General features: G+C 42.5%; 1 protein-coding gene across 3 annotated transcripts in view; it reads right to left on the bottom strand.

Moving 5' to 3' along the window:
* The window catches only part of LOC105483262 (myosin IIIB), a 520,975-nt gene that overhangs the window by 235,390 nt on the left and 268,694 nt on the right, over positions 1 to 16,891 (bottom strand). For all 3 annotated transcript variants that reach the window (XM_071072912.1, XM_024793234.2, XM_071072911.1), the window contains exons 21-22: positions 16,023 to 16,111; positions 13,880 to 14,009 (exon numbers count right to left, since the gene is read on the bottom strand). In XM_071072912.1, the coding sequence (XP_070929013.1) occupies positions 13,880 to 14,009; positions 16,023 to 16,111 (219 nt within the window). The remainder of the gene's footprint in view (positions 1 to 13,879; positions 14,010 to 16,022; positions 16,112 to 16,891) is intronic.

Raw genomic sequence — 16,891 nt, 5'->3', positions numbered from 1 at the left:
AGGGCGCTGGAGAGGGCTGGGTGGAACCCCCAGACAGCCACATTTCAGAGGGAAGTGATGCGAGGGGAGTACGTGGTTCTCATGCTTCAAGATCTGTACTTTAGCCACAAGTGTACTGTTTGCTTCTGGGAAAGCCCCCACCCCGCCCAGTCCAGGAAGGGGGCCAGGAATTGGTTTCAGATGCCAGAAGTAATTGCAATTACATCTGCACTCCTCTGGTGCATGAGTCCTAATAAGGGCTTCATACTCATCTCTCTCCATTCAGAATATGAAGTTCTGAATGGAGCTCCTTCTGAATTGCACAACTTGTTAAAATAGATCTGATTCTGGTGGGCTTCCAGCCAGCACCATAAATCACAGGATGACCCACATTTGTGATGTGCTTTCAAAGCGTTCCCAGCACTGCCAGGAAACCGTCCACAAATTGCACTCTCTATCTGGACAGAAAGACTCCCCGAGCAACCCCTGTCACACTCCTTTCTAGACAAAGGAAAGAGACGCCAACCAAATGGACAAAAATCCCTGTCCTAATGGAACTTACATTCTAGTGGTACCAGGAATTTTACCCAACCCAGGCTAGAAACTCCCTGGAAGAGGTGATGCTAGGACCGAGTTTTGAACACAAACAGGTTGGGGAGGCAGAGGAAGGGCAAGGTTGGAAGCTGTGGTGATGAGGGAGGGGTCGGGGTGGGGTGCAGAAGTAATTATAAAAAGCAGAATTAGCAAGGAGCTGTGAAGTAATGTGACCAGTACTGACTACATGTTTGGTATATAAATGAAACAGGGGACCAAGTTTCTGTTCTCATGGCACTTACGTTCTTGTCAATCAGACAAGATGGTCACATGAGACAGGACTGTGCAGCTGGCTAGACCAATGTGCTGAATTGCACAGCTCCAGCTGCAAACTGATGGAGATGAGGAGCCCATGTAATTAACATTTGCTAGTTCCATTATTCACAAGGGACTCTCTGTGTCATTGCCCTTTCCCTGAGACAAGAATCTGTCACCCACTCCAGGTTGGTGCTGGAAGAAATCCCCAGCTAGTGACAGAACTGCCAGCCTCCCAGGATCAGGTCTGCAAAAGCTCTGTGGTTCTCTGCTTGTGCCTCACGCATGAAATCAGCACACTGAGACATGTCAGTTCTCTGGGGGTAATCCAGAAACATTTTCACTTTTCCCTCTAACTTCCCTCACCCATGTGGACTCAGCTTTCTGTGAAGATGGCAGCTCCTTAACTGCATCACAGTCCCATTTCACAGATTTTTCAGCTATTAAATAGTATGGTTTTGACAATTCATTGTTTGTTTGTTTGTTTAAGATGGAGTCTCCCTCTTGTAGCCCAGGCTGGAATGTAGTGGTGTGATCTTGGCTCACTGCCACCTCCACCTCCCGGGTCCCGGTTCAAACAATTCTCCTGCCCCAGCCTCCCGAGTAGCTGGGACTACAGGCATGCACCACCACGCTCAGCTAATTTTTGTATTTTTAGTAGAGACGGGGTTTCACCATGTTGGCCAGGGTGGTCTTGAACTCCTGACCTTGTGATCCACCCGCCTCGGCCTCCCAAAGTGCTGGGATTACAGGCGTGAGCCACCCCACCAGGCCTCATTCTTGTTTGTTTTTAACCTTTAATATTACATCAATTCACTGCTTTTCCCCCACTCTCCCTCTGCCCCCAGGCTAGATGTATGGCTTTCATGGCTTGGAGGGTTCTTCTCTCCCCTCATCTCTAGGCTGGCTCCCTGGGTGTGGCGGAGGGAATGGGGATGAGAGGAACAGAGCTCTCCTTCTCTGACTGGGGATGCTGCAGACCCACTCCGCTCTGAATGGCCACAATGGTCCTTGGGCTTTATAAGGAAAGGTGGTAGTCCCTACATGCCCCACAATTAAGGAGCTCACACTCAACAGCTGCCCAAGCTCTTAATGATCTGTTATCAACTGAGTTGTTTCTTCTCCAAAATTCCGATGTTGGAGCCCTAATAACCCCCAGTACTTCAGAATGTGACTGTATTTGGAGATTGGGTCTTTAAAGAGGTGACAGTAAATTAAAATGCAGCTGTAAGAGTGGGTCCTAATCCATTATGACTGGTGCCCTTATTAGCAAGCCACGGAGAGAGGCCTTAGAAGGAACCAAACCTGCTGACACCTTGATCTCCAACTTCTATCCTCCAGAACTGTGAGAAGTAAATGCCGATTGTTTAAACCACTCAGTCTGTGTTAATTTGTTCTGGCAGCCCTAGATAAAATAAAGAGTTTCCCAGACCTCTTTATCTGTGAAAAGTGCATCCTGATCCTCGGAGGCTGGTAGGTTCTAGCACTAGCTAGGGATTTCCTCCAGCACCATGTCAAACTAATATATGATTCCTTGCCAGACTGGCTACGTCTTTTAACTGACCCTGAGCTCAACACTCACAGTACATTTATCTGATGTGTGCATCTTTTTGCCTTGCACTATCTGGTTCCCAATGAGACAGAAGCCCTTGATTTCTCCTGTGCCCTCAGACAATGGTAGGGTTGTGGGCTCACAAAGGATCCCTCCATTTTTCTGAAGAACTGAGACAGTTCCCCATCATGACATCTCTTGCTCTCTAGTTACCTTTTCCTCTACAAAGAGAAAGGTTATGTATTTTGCTAGCTAAGCAAGCATCCAGTTAGGGGATGAAATTGTAAGCATCTTTTTTTTTTTTTTTTTTTAAGTAATTGCCTCCAAATTTCACCAGTGATTCTTTTGAGAACTGCTTCCTTCCCCCAGTTTGGGGGAGGAAAAGCATACTCTCCCTTTGCCCCCAGGGGCCCAGGGCCAGGGGATGGAGGTAACAACTCTTAGACCTTTCCTGAACTTAGAATATGAGGTGCAGGGACTTCTGTTCTCATCATGGGCCTTATTTCCAGGAAAACAGGTCTGGACCGAGCACCACACTCCACCCTGTTGTAAACATTGGCTGTTGTTAAGAGCTCCTGTATTTTTCAGTTAGGTGCTCGAGTTTTTATGAACATCTAGGGATGCACTTTTCCCAAATAAAGAGGTCTAGAAACTCTTTTCCAGGGAAACCACACCTCTCCAGATTCCAGCTTAAAATTACAGTTTTGCAAAGAGAAAATTTAGTAGTGATGATATTAACACAATAATGCCTCTACTAATAAAAAGATGCATTTTAATGGTATGCTTAGTTATTTTAAAAGACAAACCGACGATGCTCTATTGTCAGACTCAGAAATAACACAGGAGGGCAAGGGAAGTATGGGGTGCATGGGCCCTCCTCTGCCCTGCAAGCCAGACACACAGGCCCCCTCAGCCATGGAAACCAGGGCTCCCTAGCTCTTTCAGCCCAAATGAGAGCAATCTCAACTCACTAGGGACAATATGCTGGCAATGACATGAAGGTCAAACTAGGACCTGACCTCACTGAAGCCTCCTGCACACCCACAGGACTGGGCGATTTAAACTCAGGAATCTGGTCCCAACCTCACCCAGGCCTAGGGCTTGGCAGCCCCACTCCCTCCTCCTTGGTGATGCCTCAGTACCTTAAGCTCTCCCAGTCCCCCATTCCCTCCCACTCAGAAAGAGCCTGTTATACATTGAATTGTGTCCCTAAAAAATTCATATGTTGGAGTCCTAATCCTTAAGTACCTCAGAATGTGACCTTATTTGGATATAGGGCCTTTGCAGATTTAATAAGTTTAGATGAGGTCATACTGGAGTAGGGTGGATCCCTAATCCATTATGACTGATGTCCTTATAAAATGGGGAAACTTAAACACAGATGTGGAGGGAGAACGCCTTGTGAAGGTGAAGGCAGACAGAGGGTTGGTGCAGAAACAAGGAACACCAAAGATTGCCAGAAAACCACTGGAAGCTGGGAGAGAGACCTGGAACAAACGCTCCCTCAGAGCCTTCAGAAAGAACCAACCCTGCCTTCACCTGAATCTGGAACTTGTAGCCTCCAGAATGAGGACAATACATTTCTGTTGTTTGTGGTGCTTTGAGGTGGTAGCCCTAGTATACTAATACAGAGCCTTAGATTGGCAGTCCAGACTTGGACTTCAACTTTAGTTTCTATCTTGCAGTAGTTAACTGAGTTATTTAACAAATATTTATTGAAACTTTCTATGCACTGGGCGCTGCTCTGGGTCACAGACATACAGTAGTAAACAGGACCAATAAGGGCTCTATCTTCAAGCTGTTTACCAGCTAGCATGGAGTAGAGGCAGGAATAGAGATAGACGTATGTTGGCTCTTGAAGGATACAGTTAAACAGATGATGTGATAGAATGAGTGGGGAAGAGAGGGGCTACTTTCCATTGGGTAGACAGAGAAGACCTCTCTTTGGAGGTGACATCTGAGCTTAAATTCTGGCCCACAAGAAAGAGATGGACCCATAAACATCTGGGGAAAGCTTGTAATCCCAGCACTTTGGGAGGCCAAGGCAGGCAGATCACGAGGTCAGGAGATCAAGACCTTCCTGGCTAACGCCGTGAAACCCCGTCTCTACTAAAAATACAAAAAAAAAAATTAGCTAGGTGTGGTGGCACACATCTGTAGACCCAGCTACTCGGGAGGCTGAGGCAGGAGAATGGTATGAACCCGGAAGGCGGAGGTTACAGTGAGCCGAGATCATGCCACCGCACTCTCCAGCCTGGGCAACAGAGTGAGACTCTGTCTCAAAAAAAAAAAAAAAAAGATCTGGGGAAAGATTGTTCCAGGCAGAGTGAGCAGCTGGAGCAGAGTCAGGAAAAGGCTTGGAATACTTAAGGAACAAAATGAAAACAGAATAAATGAAAGACTTCAAAGAAGTGAGGACAGAGATACAGGCAGGGACAGATCTCATAGGAGTTTGTAGGTTAAAAAAAAAAAAAAAAAAAGGAGTTTGGATTTTATTCTAGGTGTAATGAGGATCCAGTGGAAACTTTAAACAGAGGAATAATATGATCTAGCTGCAACTTCCGCCTCCTGGGTTCAAGTGATTCTCCTACCTCAGCCTCCCAAGTAGCTGGGATTGCAGGCATGCACCACCATGCCTGGCTAAGTTTTTTGTATTTTTAGTAGAGACAGGGTTTCACCACGTTGGCCAGGCTGGTCTCGAACTCCTGACCTCAAGTGATCCACCTGCCTCAGCCTCCCAAAGTGCTGGGATTAAAGGTGTGAGCCACTACATCTGGCTTGTTTGTATCTTTTAAGATGGCTATTGGGCCAAATGAGGCAAGTGGAGAAGCAGAGTTCAGTTAGCAGGTTCAGGTGAGTGATGCTGTAGCTGCGTCACCATGAACTCTGCTTTCAACTTCACAGGGTGTTCTCCTTGTGTGTGTCTCTGTGTTCAGATTTCCCCTTTTTATAAGAACATCATTCATCTTGGATTAGGGGCTCACCCTAAGGACATCATTTTAAGTTGACTATCTCTGTAAATACCCTAATTCCGAATAAGGTCACATTCTGAGGTACTGGGGCTAAGAATTTCAATGTATTTTTAGATGGAGTCTCACTCTATCACACAGGCTGGAGTGCCGTGGTGCAATCTTGGCTCACTGCAAGCTCCGCCTCCCGGGTTCCGGCCATTCTCCTGCCTCAGCCTCCCAAGTAGCTGGGACTACAGGCACCTGCAACCACTCCCAGCTAATTTTTTTGTATTTTTAGTAGAGAGGGGGTTTCACTGTGTTAGCCAGGACAGTCTCAATCTCCTGACCTTGTAAGCCACCCGCCTCGGCCTCCCAAAGTGCTGGGATTACAGGCGTGAATCACCACACCTGGCCAATGTATCTTTTTTTGGAGGGAACACAATTCAACCCATAAGAAATGACTGAAAAGATGAAAGAGACTATGTTGATAAGAACAATCACATTAAGAGGAATAAACAGATATGCAGAAGAAATGAGAAATACCTACAGGATCAAAATCTTTGTGGAGGTAAGAGAGGCAGGGATGCTGCGTACAAGTAGGGAGCATCTTATCTGTAAGAAGAGCAGGGATGATTCAGAAGCCCTTAGACCAGAAGGAAGATAGATACATTGATCATGTGGTATCTTTGTGAAAAAAAATACATACAGGGAAGATAGAGCAAACAGGAACAATGCAAGTGGATGTGTAGATTTGGCTCATCTATCTATTCACTTATTGAGCAAAAATATATTGAATGCCTACTATATGCCAGATGTATTTTAAGGCTTTGAGGACACAGTAATGGACAACTGAGATAAAAATTCCCTACCCTCTTGGGGCTTACATTATAGTGAAGGAAGACAGACAATAAACACGATACGTAAGTAAAATGTATATAATATGTAAGGTAATAACAAATGTTAAGAAGAAAAATAAAACAGGAATGCAGATATAAAATGTTGAATAGGTTGAAATTTTAGATAGGATAGCCAGAAAAGGTAGGTTTAGAAAAAAGATCTGAATAAAGAGAAGTTAGCCATGGGTATGTCTTAGGAAAAAAAAAAAAATGTTCCAGATACAGGGAACAGTAAGTGCAAAGACACCTACATAAAACCCACAGCTAACATCATACTTAATGGTTAAAGACAGAAGGTCTTCTCCTCAGGATCAGGAACAAAGCAATATGTCTCCTCTCAACACTTTTATCCAATATCATACTGGAAGTCACCAGTATAATAAGGCAAGAAAAAGAAATAAAAAGCATTAAGATTGGAAAGGAAGAAACAAAAGAGTTCTCATTCACAGACAACATGATTGTCTATACAGAAAATCCCAAGGAATCTACAAAAACAAAAACAAAAAGACTTCTAGGACTAATGAGTTTAGCAAGGTTGTGAGTGACAAAGTCAGTACACAAAAATCATCTGTATTTCTACATATTAGCAATGAATAACTAAAATCAAAATAAACAAGCAATTTATACTAGTTCTATAAACTGAAATACTTTGTTTTGCATCTAACAAAACATGTACAGGATCTGTATGCTGAAAACAGCAAAATATTGATTAAATAAATCAAAGAAGATCCAAATAAATAGATATACCATGTTCATGGAATGGAATATTCAACACAGCAAGGTTGCCAATTCTTCCTAAATTTGTCTGTAGATTCAGTGCAATTCAATGCAAAATCCCAGCAGGACTTTTTATAGATACAGACAAGCTGCATTCAAAATTTATATGGAAAGACAAAAGAGCTAGAATAGCCAAAACCATTTTGGAAAAGAATAAAGTTGAAGGAATCATACTACCTGATTTTAAGACTTACTATAGTTGGGCCAGGTATGGTGGCTCAAGCCTGTAATCCTAGCACTTTGGGAGGCTGAGGCGGGCAGATCACCTGAGGTCGGGAGTTCAAGACCAGCCTGACCAACATGGAGAAATCCTGTCTCTACTAAAAATACAAAAAAGCCAGGTGTGGTGGCGCATGGCTGTAATTCCAGCTACTCGGGAGGCTGAGGCAGGAGAATTGCTTGAACCTGGGAGGCGGAGGTTGCAGTAAGCCAAGATTGTGCCACCGCACTCCAGCCTGGGCAACAAGAGTGAAACTCCATCTCAAAAAAAAGACTTACTATAGTTGGGTGTAGTGGCTCATGCCTGTAATCCCTACACTCTGGGAGGCTGAGGCGGGTGGATCACGAGATCAGGAGTTTGAGACCAGCCTGGCCAACACAGTGAAATCCCATCTTTACTAAAAATACAAAAAATTAGTCAGGCATGGTGGCGGGGGCCTGTAATTCCAGCTACTCAAGAGGCTGAGGCAGGAGAATCGCTTGAACCTGGGAGATGGACGTTTCAGTGAGCTGAGATCACACCATTGCACTCCGGCCTGGGAGACAAGAGTGAAAATCCATCTCAAAAAAAAAAAAAAAAAAAAAAAAAAAAAAGACTTACTATGAATCTGCAATAGTGTGGTATTGGTGAAGAGGCAGATAGTTTGATCAATGAAACAGACCAACATAAATAATAACCAATTGCTTTTTGACAACAGTGCAAAAGCAATTCAATGGAGAAAGGATAGATATTTCAACAAATGGTTTTGGAACAACTAGACATAGTTATGAAGAAAAAAACCAAAACACCTTAACCTTACATTTCATACAAAAATTTACTCAAACTGGACCCTAAATCTAAATCTAGAATGTAAAAGTATTAATTGAGCATCTATTCATACACAGCTATACACACAATACCTTGGTGCACCCTGGCTTTCACTGGTCAGTCTTTAACACCCTTGTTCAAGTTTTCCTTTCTTGCCCTAAAACTCTCTTCAAGAGCCCAGCCCATCCACTCACAGCAGTTCAGATCAGCATCATGAGCCATCCTCTGCTCAGCAGCCTGCCATCATTTCTTCCTCCACACAACCTCCCTCTGCCCAAAGAGTTCTTTCCTCCTCGTCCTATTCATTTAATCATCTAACTTCCACCTCCCTCTCCTTTCCAGGGCTGTAGGCCCTGGCTTAGAATGCCTCATTACTCCCAGACTGTCCAATTTTCTCTAGTCTCCTATTAAAAACAAACGAACAAACAAACAACAAACACCAGTCCAATAAGCCTTTCTTAGTTAAAAGAAGTCTTTCTTCATGTTGACCCATGACATTTCCCTGACTTTTCCCTTCTATTTTTATTTGTATGGATATAGTTGTTATATTGCTTCACTTATGGATTTACATGCCTGTTCAGAATTTAGATTTTTTGTTCATCTTTTATACATTTTGGGATTTGGCACTATTGATCTCTGGCCATTCTAGCTGGGACTTTGTTGTGTTACTTCTAGAAATAATCTATGCACAGCACCATATCTAGATAGATTCCAAATACATAATTATTGATTGACTGAGATACACTCCCAAATTAAATAGAAAGAGGTGGGTCTCTTTGTAAGGAGGAATCACTCCCCAGGGCTCCCTGATGGAACTGGCTCATCAGAGCCTCCATTCCAGGAAAAGCCAGCACTATCCATGTCTGTGGCCTTGAAATTTCATCACTTAGATTCAGCTCATCTGCCAGACCCTTTTGCTAAACTGTCAGGATAGAGCAACAGCCATAAGTGGAAAATGGAAACTGAGAGATGGATACCAAAAGGTGCTCTCTTAAGAGCTTAATTCATTTTGGGCATTACAGAATCAGGACTCAGAAAATTGACAGCAAGGATTTCAGCAGTGAAGGTGCTATAGTGCTTTATAGATATGACAATGGGGGGGCTCATCTTGTCCCCCTATCCAGAAAAAGAGGAGCAAATAGAAGTCAAGAAAGAGATACTTTATTGTTGATTTTCACTGCAAATCAAATTCCACGGAAGAGACCTGAGTTTTCAGACAGAAGAAGGCAATGAGCGTAAAACTCAGTTCTAGTTCTGAAGCAAAAATCAAACTTTGAGGTTCAGAGAATGTTCCCTCTGGTGCTATTCTTATTTTTCCTAGTTTCTCCCAAGTTCACATCTTCTTTAACACCCCAAACTACTATTTGGAAATCAGAATTCATGATTCAAAGACAAAAATGAATTTTCAAGTTCTTTTTGAAATCCTCTTTCTTTCTTCCCCTGAGCCTTTTAAGCTTTTCTCTCAGTTTACTAGTAGCAAGTGAAACATTCCCCAAACAGGAAAATATGCCTTGAAACCCTGTTATAACATCCTTCCTTTTAATGTTTTTCTGTTTAGATTATTCAGTGTGAAAAGTTCCAGCTGAAGGATTAGAAAGCAGTGTTGCTGCTACTTCAAATTTTCACACCTAAAATCTTCAGAGGATTTCCTATCAATAGGAAGTATTACAAAGAACATGTCATCATGTCTGAAGTGGCCCATCTGCAGGCAGAAGGCTGGTTGCAGAAGCATGAGAAGAGAACAGAGAGAATTCATATTGACTGTGGCTGCCTCCCTTTACCAGAAAGTCACTGAGAACCTTGCAGTGAGAATGTGCCTCTCAGGCACAGGCACCTCCACAACCAGATGCAACCGGGTGTCAGCAGAAGGGGGCTGCAGAAACCTGGGAGAAGCCCTGTCTCCTGGTGACCTTGGGCCTCATTATTCTACTCCTCCTGGTTTTTAATCTCTTCAGCACTCTGGAAAATGGGAGCTGGAAACAAGAAAATGCCAACTGGATTACTATCTATGATTTTATATTACGATTGCACATATAAACACATAGGTTGATCCTCTGAACCTTGACAAGAAATTAAATCAAGCCCCAGTAGTGTCATGTGCCATGTACATTTTAGTCAACAATGGACTGCATACAAACTGGTGGTCCCATAACATTATTATACCATAGTTGTACTCTACTTTTTCTATATTTAGATATGTTTAGATACACAAATACTTGGCATTGTCTTCCAATTAACTACAACATTCAGTATAGTAACATACTGTACAGGTTTACAGCCCCAAAACAGTAGACTACAACATATAGCCTAGGTGTATCATAGGCTATATCATTTAGGTTTGTGTAAGAACTCTATGATTGTACAACGATGAAATCAACTAACAATGCATTTCTCAGAATGCATCCCCATCATTAAGCTATGCGTGACTACACTGTTTTTGATATATACTAATGAAGGACTGTTACCTGCCCAGCAGCCCAGAGAGGAGGCAACTTGAAGGAATAGGAAAGTGATCCTGGGGCTCTGTTGAAAGCAAAGGACAGTGGCAATCTAGCTACCAGAAAACCTCAACTTAACTGTCAGGAATCCTTTGATAAAGAAATTAAAGTTTTTCTTTGCATTTAAACAAGTTTAATTTTAATTTTTTTTTTCAGAGATGGGGTGTCGCTGTGTTGCCCAGACTGGCCTTGCACTCCTGGGCTCAAGTGATCCTCCTGCCTCAGCCTCCTGAGTAGCTGGGACTCTAGCCATGTGCTACTACGTCAAGCTTTTTTTTTTTCTTTGCATTTTAAGGGGTCTTCTCTATCTTTTGGAGAAAAAAAAACCAACATTACTGTGACACAGAATGCACACAAAGTATGAAAAACATAAATGTACAGCATAATAAATATAATGCAAGCATCCACACAATAAATATAATGTAACCACCACTAAGATCAGGAACCAGACCACTGCCAACATCTCTTAGGAGTCTTCCCAACAAACGTACTTTCCTCTTTCAAAATTGAGGAGTCCAGCACTGGACCTCCTTTTACATTTTGGGCTAATTGCCTCCAAGGCTTGCCAACTTTGATCTTTTTTTTTTTTTTTTTTTTTTTTTTTGAGAGGAGTCTTGTACCATTGCCCAGGCTGGAGTGCAATGGCATGATCTCAGCTCACCACAACCTCTGCCTCCCAGGTTCAAGCGATTCTCCTGCCTCAGCCTCCCTAGTAGCTGGGATTACAGGTGCCCGCCACCACACCCAGCTAATTTTTTGTATTTTTAGTAGAGATGGGGTTTCACTATGTTGGCCAGGATGGTCTCGAACTCCTGACCTTGTGATCCACCTGCCTCAGCCTCCCAAAGTGCTGGGATTACAGGCGTGAGCCACCGTGTCTGGCCTCAACTTTGATCTTTTTCCTTCCTCCCTGTAGTTCATTCCTCAAAAGGAGTTTGTGAAGTAATTGCCCATAATATCTATGCTTACTGAACTAGTGTTGCATTTAATTTCAATAAAACAATTAAAGCAAGGAAAAATAAAAATGACAAGAAAATGGTTTCTTATGCATTGAAAATATTAGTATATTCTCTTCCAAAGTGCCAGGATGGTGTGGGATCTTGCTTCTAGTGGGAATGTCAAGATATGTAGGCACCTTCCCCTTCATGAGAGGGACATGCCTGAAACAAGCATTGGCAACGAACAGCATAACTTATTTCTGTCCTGTGAGGTTTCCCATCTTCAAAGGCTGTAACATAATAGCCCCCAAAAATATAGATTATGAGTGTTTTAAAAATTAGAAAAGTAATATTCTGACATTCAACACAGGATGCACAATCATGTTAGAATTGAGGTTTGAGGGCAACTATTGTCATAAAGAGATACATTAGCGCCCAATTCTGTACAGAAAATTCTATATAGAAAATGAAGGTAAAACAAAATTCTAGTTGGTGTATGGCAAAGCCATATTACCTTTACTGCTGTATTTCCCTCACTGCCTAAAAAGGACTTTATTACTAGAAGTTGTTCTATAAATGTTTGTTGATTGAATTCATTCCTACATAAATAATTCCGGGAAAAGACAACAGAATCATGCTTATAAGTGTTGATGTTTGTGGCTTCTTAGTTATACTCGAAATGTGGAGAATCCTAAGCTATACTCAAGCTTAGGATCTTAAAGGAAATTACTACGCATATATATACCTCAGGAATACTGGGAAGCCTATTGGGGCATCATGGGTTTGTTTCTAGTCTTATTCTTCACTTCCGTTTCTATCAAGTGGTGTGGAGTGTAGTTTCAAAACAAGATTCATTAACAGTTACAAGACAAGAGGAAAGCTCTTCCGGAGGGAGTGAAAAAGCAGCAGCAGCTGAGGTTATCTCTTTGTTCCTGTTCCTCCCACAATTGGGTGAATCAAGGGAGAAGAGACTGGCTGCAGGGCCTTACTTTCTCCATAGCGCCACCTAGTGGTCCAGGCTGTTAAATGGTTTTTATTTTGCCAAAGGTTGAAAAATCGGAAATTCCAAAGTTGTGAACAGATTTGACAAGCCGTTATTAATATTTGTGGGAGGATGTAAATGCCAGCTGAAGAGTTATTTGGATAGATTTTTCTCCCAGAGAGCATGTCCCCTATCAATAACGGTTGTCTCTTCACCTCTGTGCTGAAGTCGCCTGATGAGGAATCTACATCCCTGGGTCTCTGGTAAGGAAACACCAGCCAGCCCTTTCCACACCTGCCCCGAGCTCCCGGGAGTCCATACTGAACTAAATCCTGGCTGCCCCAAGGAAGGCATGGAATGGAAGCTGTAGGGCAGGCTTCCGATGGGCACTGCTACTAGTTCTGTTTACAGGAGCATGTCTGAAGAAACAGCCGGATTTCAACTTTCCTTCCAAGTTAAGATGAAGCAAAGGCTGTAGAGTGTGGCTTTTTTTTTTTTTTTTTTTTTTTCTTAGCCAGGCTTTTCATTCCTCTGCAAGTTGCTAAAAATCAGATCTGGCAACCAGTTAAGAGGGATGTGGGAAGAAAAGAAGAGGAAATAGTGAACAATGAACAGTGATAAAGAGGTTTCTCTTCCTTTTTTTCTTAAAAGCATGCCCACTGCTATTTCCAGACCTAGCCTAAAAACACAAAGCCTTTGAGAGTAGAGCTGTGAGAAGGCTGAGTTGGCCACCCAGCTAAAAGCAGCAGAATCCCAGGTACATTCTAAAAGGCTGACTCAATTAGAATCCATTTGGAAAAACAGTTAAGACCTGGAAGTTCTGTTCTTTGGCCCTAGTTTCCTGCTTTTTTGGCATGAGGACTACAGCAACTAAAGAGAAGGTAACTGTAAGTAGGCGAAGGCCACATACATAGGCCAGTGATGGACCTGTTTCAAGTTGGTTAGGAGAGAGGTGGGGTGGGGTCATAACTGGGTAGAAATTGGACCAAGGTGATCTTTGAGGATCCCCTGACCTCTGATTCAGCATACTCCTTTTTTCACTTGGAATCACACACAAATAGAAATAATCTTCCTGATAAGTCTTGGTAAACTGAGACTATCCTAGAGTGCTTAGCATGAATTAATGATATCGTATGGCTTTATAAAGGGAAGAATGAAAAGAAGGACGAGAAAGTCTAAGAGTTCATGTTATGGATAGTGTATGTATGTTTATGTGTGCGTGCACACATGTCTGTGTACACACTGATGCTGCATAATTAAATTACAAAAGAAACAATCACTTTCCTTTTCTTGAATTTAGACCCTTACTTCTGCTTAAAGAAATTCAACGTTAGTGGTGCAGCCCTAGCAGTATTCAGACACTAACTGAAAAATTCCACCTGGTCTTGCAAAAGCTTCGGGAGAAGGGCTATCAGAGGGTTCTCAGGTACCTGTTTTGGTCAGAGGGATTGAGAAGAGCTGCTGAAGAAGCTTGTTTTCTGACGTCCTCAGGACCACAACCACATCAGCAGGGAGAGTGTCTCTATTCTTCTCAAGAACCCCAGAAGCATCATATAATACCTGTAACATGAATAGCAAACGGCAAATTAGCCAAGTCAGCTGTCCATCATTGGTGACTCTGGCAAATTGTTTAGCCAGTCATTAATTGACCTCTATATAGAACTAATCTTGACATAGCCACGCTTTTATATGCACAGCACCAGATAAAGGGAAAAATTAGGATTTTTGACAGACCAGTTTATCTTAACTTATTGTCTAGTTTTTTTTTTTTTTTTTTTTTTTTTTTGAGATGGAGTCTTGCTCTGTCGCCCAGGCTGGAGTGCAGTGGCATGATCTCGGCTTACTTCAACCTCTGCCTCCCAGGTTCAAGCGATTCTCCTGCCTCAGCCTCCTGAGTAGCTGGGACCACAGGTATGTGCCACCACGCCCAGCTAATTTTTTGTATTTTTAGCAGAGATGGGGTTTCACTGTGTTAGCCAGGATGGTCTTGACCTCCTGACCTCATGATCCACCTGCCTCGGCCTCCTAAAGTGCTGGGATTACAGGCGTGAGCCACCGCACTGGCCTGTCTAGTTGCTTTTTGAAGATAAATCACATCAGAATAATTATTAAAATATATTAGATGCCATGTGCAAAGCATCCATCTTATGAGCTAAACACTGTTATTATCTCCATTTTACTGGTAGACAGGCAGAGACTTAGGAAGAGGTTGAGGAATGTGCTCCTGGTCACACATTTCACAGGTGGTAGGTAGGTATCAAAACTCAGGCAGTTTGCCTCTATGCTCACAACTACTTTAAGCACTCTCACTGCCTCCGTAGGTCCTCATGCGATCTGAGTGATCACTTAAGGATGCTGAGTAGTTCTTGGTTTTCAGAACAGAGGGGATCCAGTTCATATAAATTGTAAGGACCACCCTCAGAGAATTCCTTCTCTACAAATAAGCTTTGAATGGCAAATGATGCAGCAAAGGACACAGAGACCAGGGGGAAAAAAAAAAGTTTTTCCCCTAAAATCAGGAAAGGAAAAGAACGAGTCAAGAAGAGGGGTGGGTAGGACATAGGTATAAAAGGACAGAGAGAGGTGAGAAGAGAAGGACAGGAATGGGAGGCAATAAAGAGGAATGAGGAGGGGAATCAGGGTCGATGCCAGTATTTCAGACTCTGAGGAGGACATTAATATGCTGAGGTAGGTCAAAAACGGAATTGCAATTTCTAACAAAGATCCAAAATAGACACCATAAAGTACTATTTGGAGAGAAAAACAATCCCCTTCCCTTGTACTAGAATTTCCCAACATCCAGTCAGGAAAATCAGTTACAACGGCATGATATGAATATGAAAGACAATTTCAATACATCTTAAATCAATAAAATAATCAAAAATGCCTTTTATTGAACTCCTACCAATTTTCTGGACCTACAGCTCATCAGACCCCAGAGGAACGAATCAGCCATAATTCAAATGGCTCCTTTGGGAGTAACATAAGCAAGGAGCTTGTGGTTATAAGATAGGGAATTTCCTGAATCAGTCACTAATCTGCTTCAGGAACTTGAAATTCAGACTGAGGCATAATGTATGAAAAGTGGAAATCAGTTAAGTTGTAAAAGCTTAACATCTGGATAATAACGTGGATTTTTTTCTTTTCATCTGGGCATTTTGGGGCCCTTAGACATATGATTAAAGTACTAAAAATTGAGTCCCACTGTGATATTAACCTTCCTCCATTACCTACATGTCTCCAAATGACTTTAGAATGTGAACATTTACCACTAAACACCGCAAAAAGCTGTAATATGTTTCCTCTCTGGAGAGCTGTCAGTTCTAGGCCAAACCTCAGGTGAGAAGCAGATGGCAACTCTGTGGGCCACCCCAGTAAGAAATTGCTTCTATGCCAGGGGCAACTTTCTGTGAGTGGCACCACTGAGAAACTTTAAGAATTATGATTAGGTATTCAGGAAGAATTAAAAGGGGAAAGAAATCTGTAAGCAATCTCATGAGCAGCACAGACAGGGTAATACAGACACTTACCCTTTGTCAAATTCAGGTCTAGTAACTATCACACTGCTCTCACCTTTCCAGCATAATGCTGAATGCCAAAGCACAGCTCCACTCCTTTGGGCCTCCAGAAGTATTTGCACCGTAGATTATCTTCAAATTTATCTGTGTGGATTTTTATGTTGGAGAGTTACAATGTGAATTATTCTCTCTTTCAAACAAAAACTTGTTCCTTGAGCCATGAGTGACTCAGAATAAGGGCTTTCAGAATAAGGCCTTGATATTAACAAGGGTGGAGAAAGATCACCGATACGATGGGCATTTGTCACATCCTTGCTTAGCTGTGTAGCGTTGTCTTTAGTGTCAGCCTGTGCTCTAAGGTCGTATGTTCTCCTGCTGTTTCTAAGAACTCCTAGCATGGACATTGATGACACCAGAGGCCCTGCCAGTTAGTTTTAGAACCATAAAGGTATCCCATGGAAGGCAGATGACCCTGGTTTAAACTCATCTGGGCAACTTGTGACAATGTTATATATAAAAGAAAGCCACTGAGGGTTACAATTTCAACTCATAAAGGTGAATCTCTGCCACAAATCAATTTTCCCTCTGGGGAAAAGGCTTGAAACTTTTTATTCCTCCTTTAACACACAATCTTTGCTATTGTGGTTGAAAGCCTACTAGGTGTGAGAAACTGTTAAGCGCTAAAAGCACGTAAAGACTGAGGCTTCATTGCCCCAAGCACCTCACAATCTAAGTGAGGAACAAAGGTTGTGAAAAACACTGAAGATTCAAGAGGAATAGGGTACAGAATAGAGGGCCTTTGACGTCAGAAGGAGATGCCCTGTATTCATCCCGAAGATAACAGCAAACTAATGAGAAGGTGGCTTTAGAAAGACTAAACTAGCTGCGATATCCAGGGTAGATGGGGAAGGTAGGAGCCTGGAA

The sequence above is a fragment of the Macaca nemestrina genome, chromosome 11, assembly GCF_043159975.1.
Source record: "Macaca nemestrina isolate mMacNem1 chromosome 11, mMacNem.hap1, whole genome shotgun sequence".
Taxonomy (NCBI): domain Eukaryota; kingdom Metazoa; phylum Chordata; class Mammalia; order Primates; family Cercopithecidae; genus Macaca; species Macaca nemestrina.
Note: the sequence above shows the minus strand (reverse complement) of the source record. Positions and strands in the feature narration are given on the sequence as shown.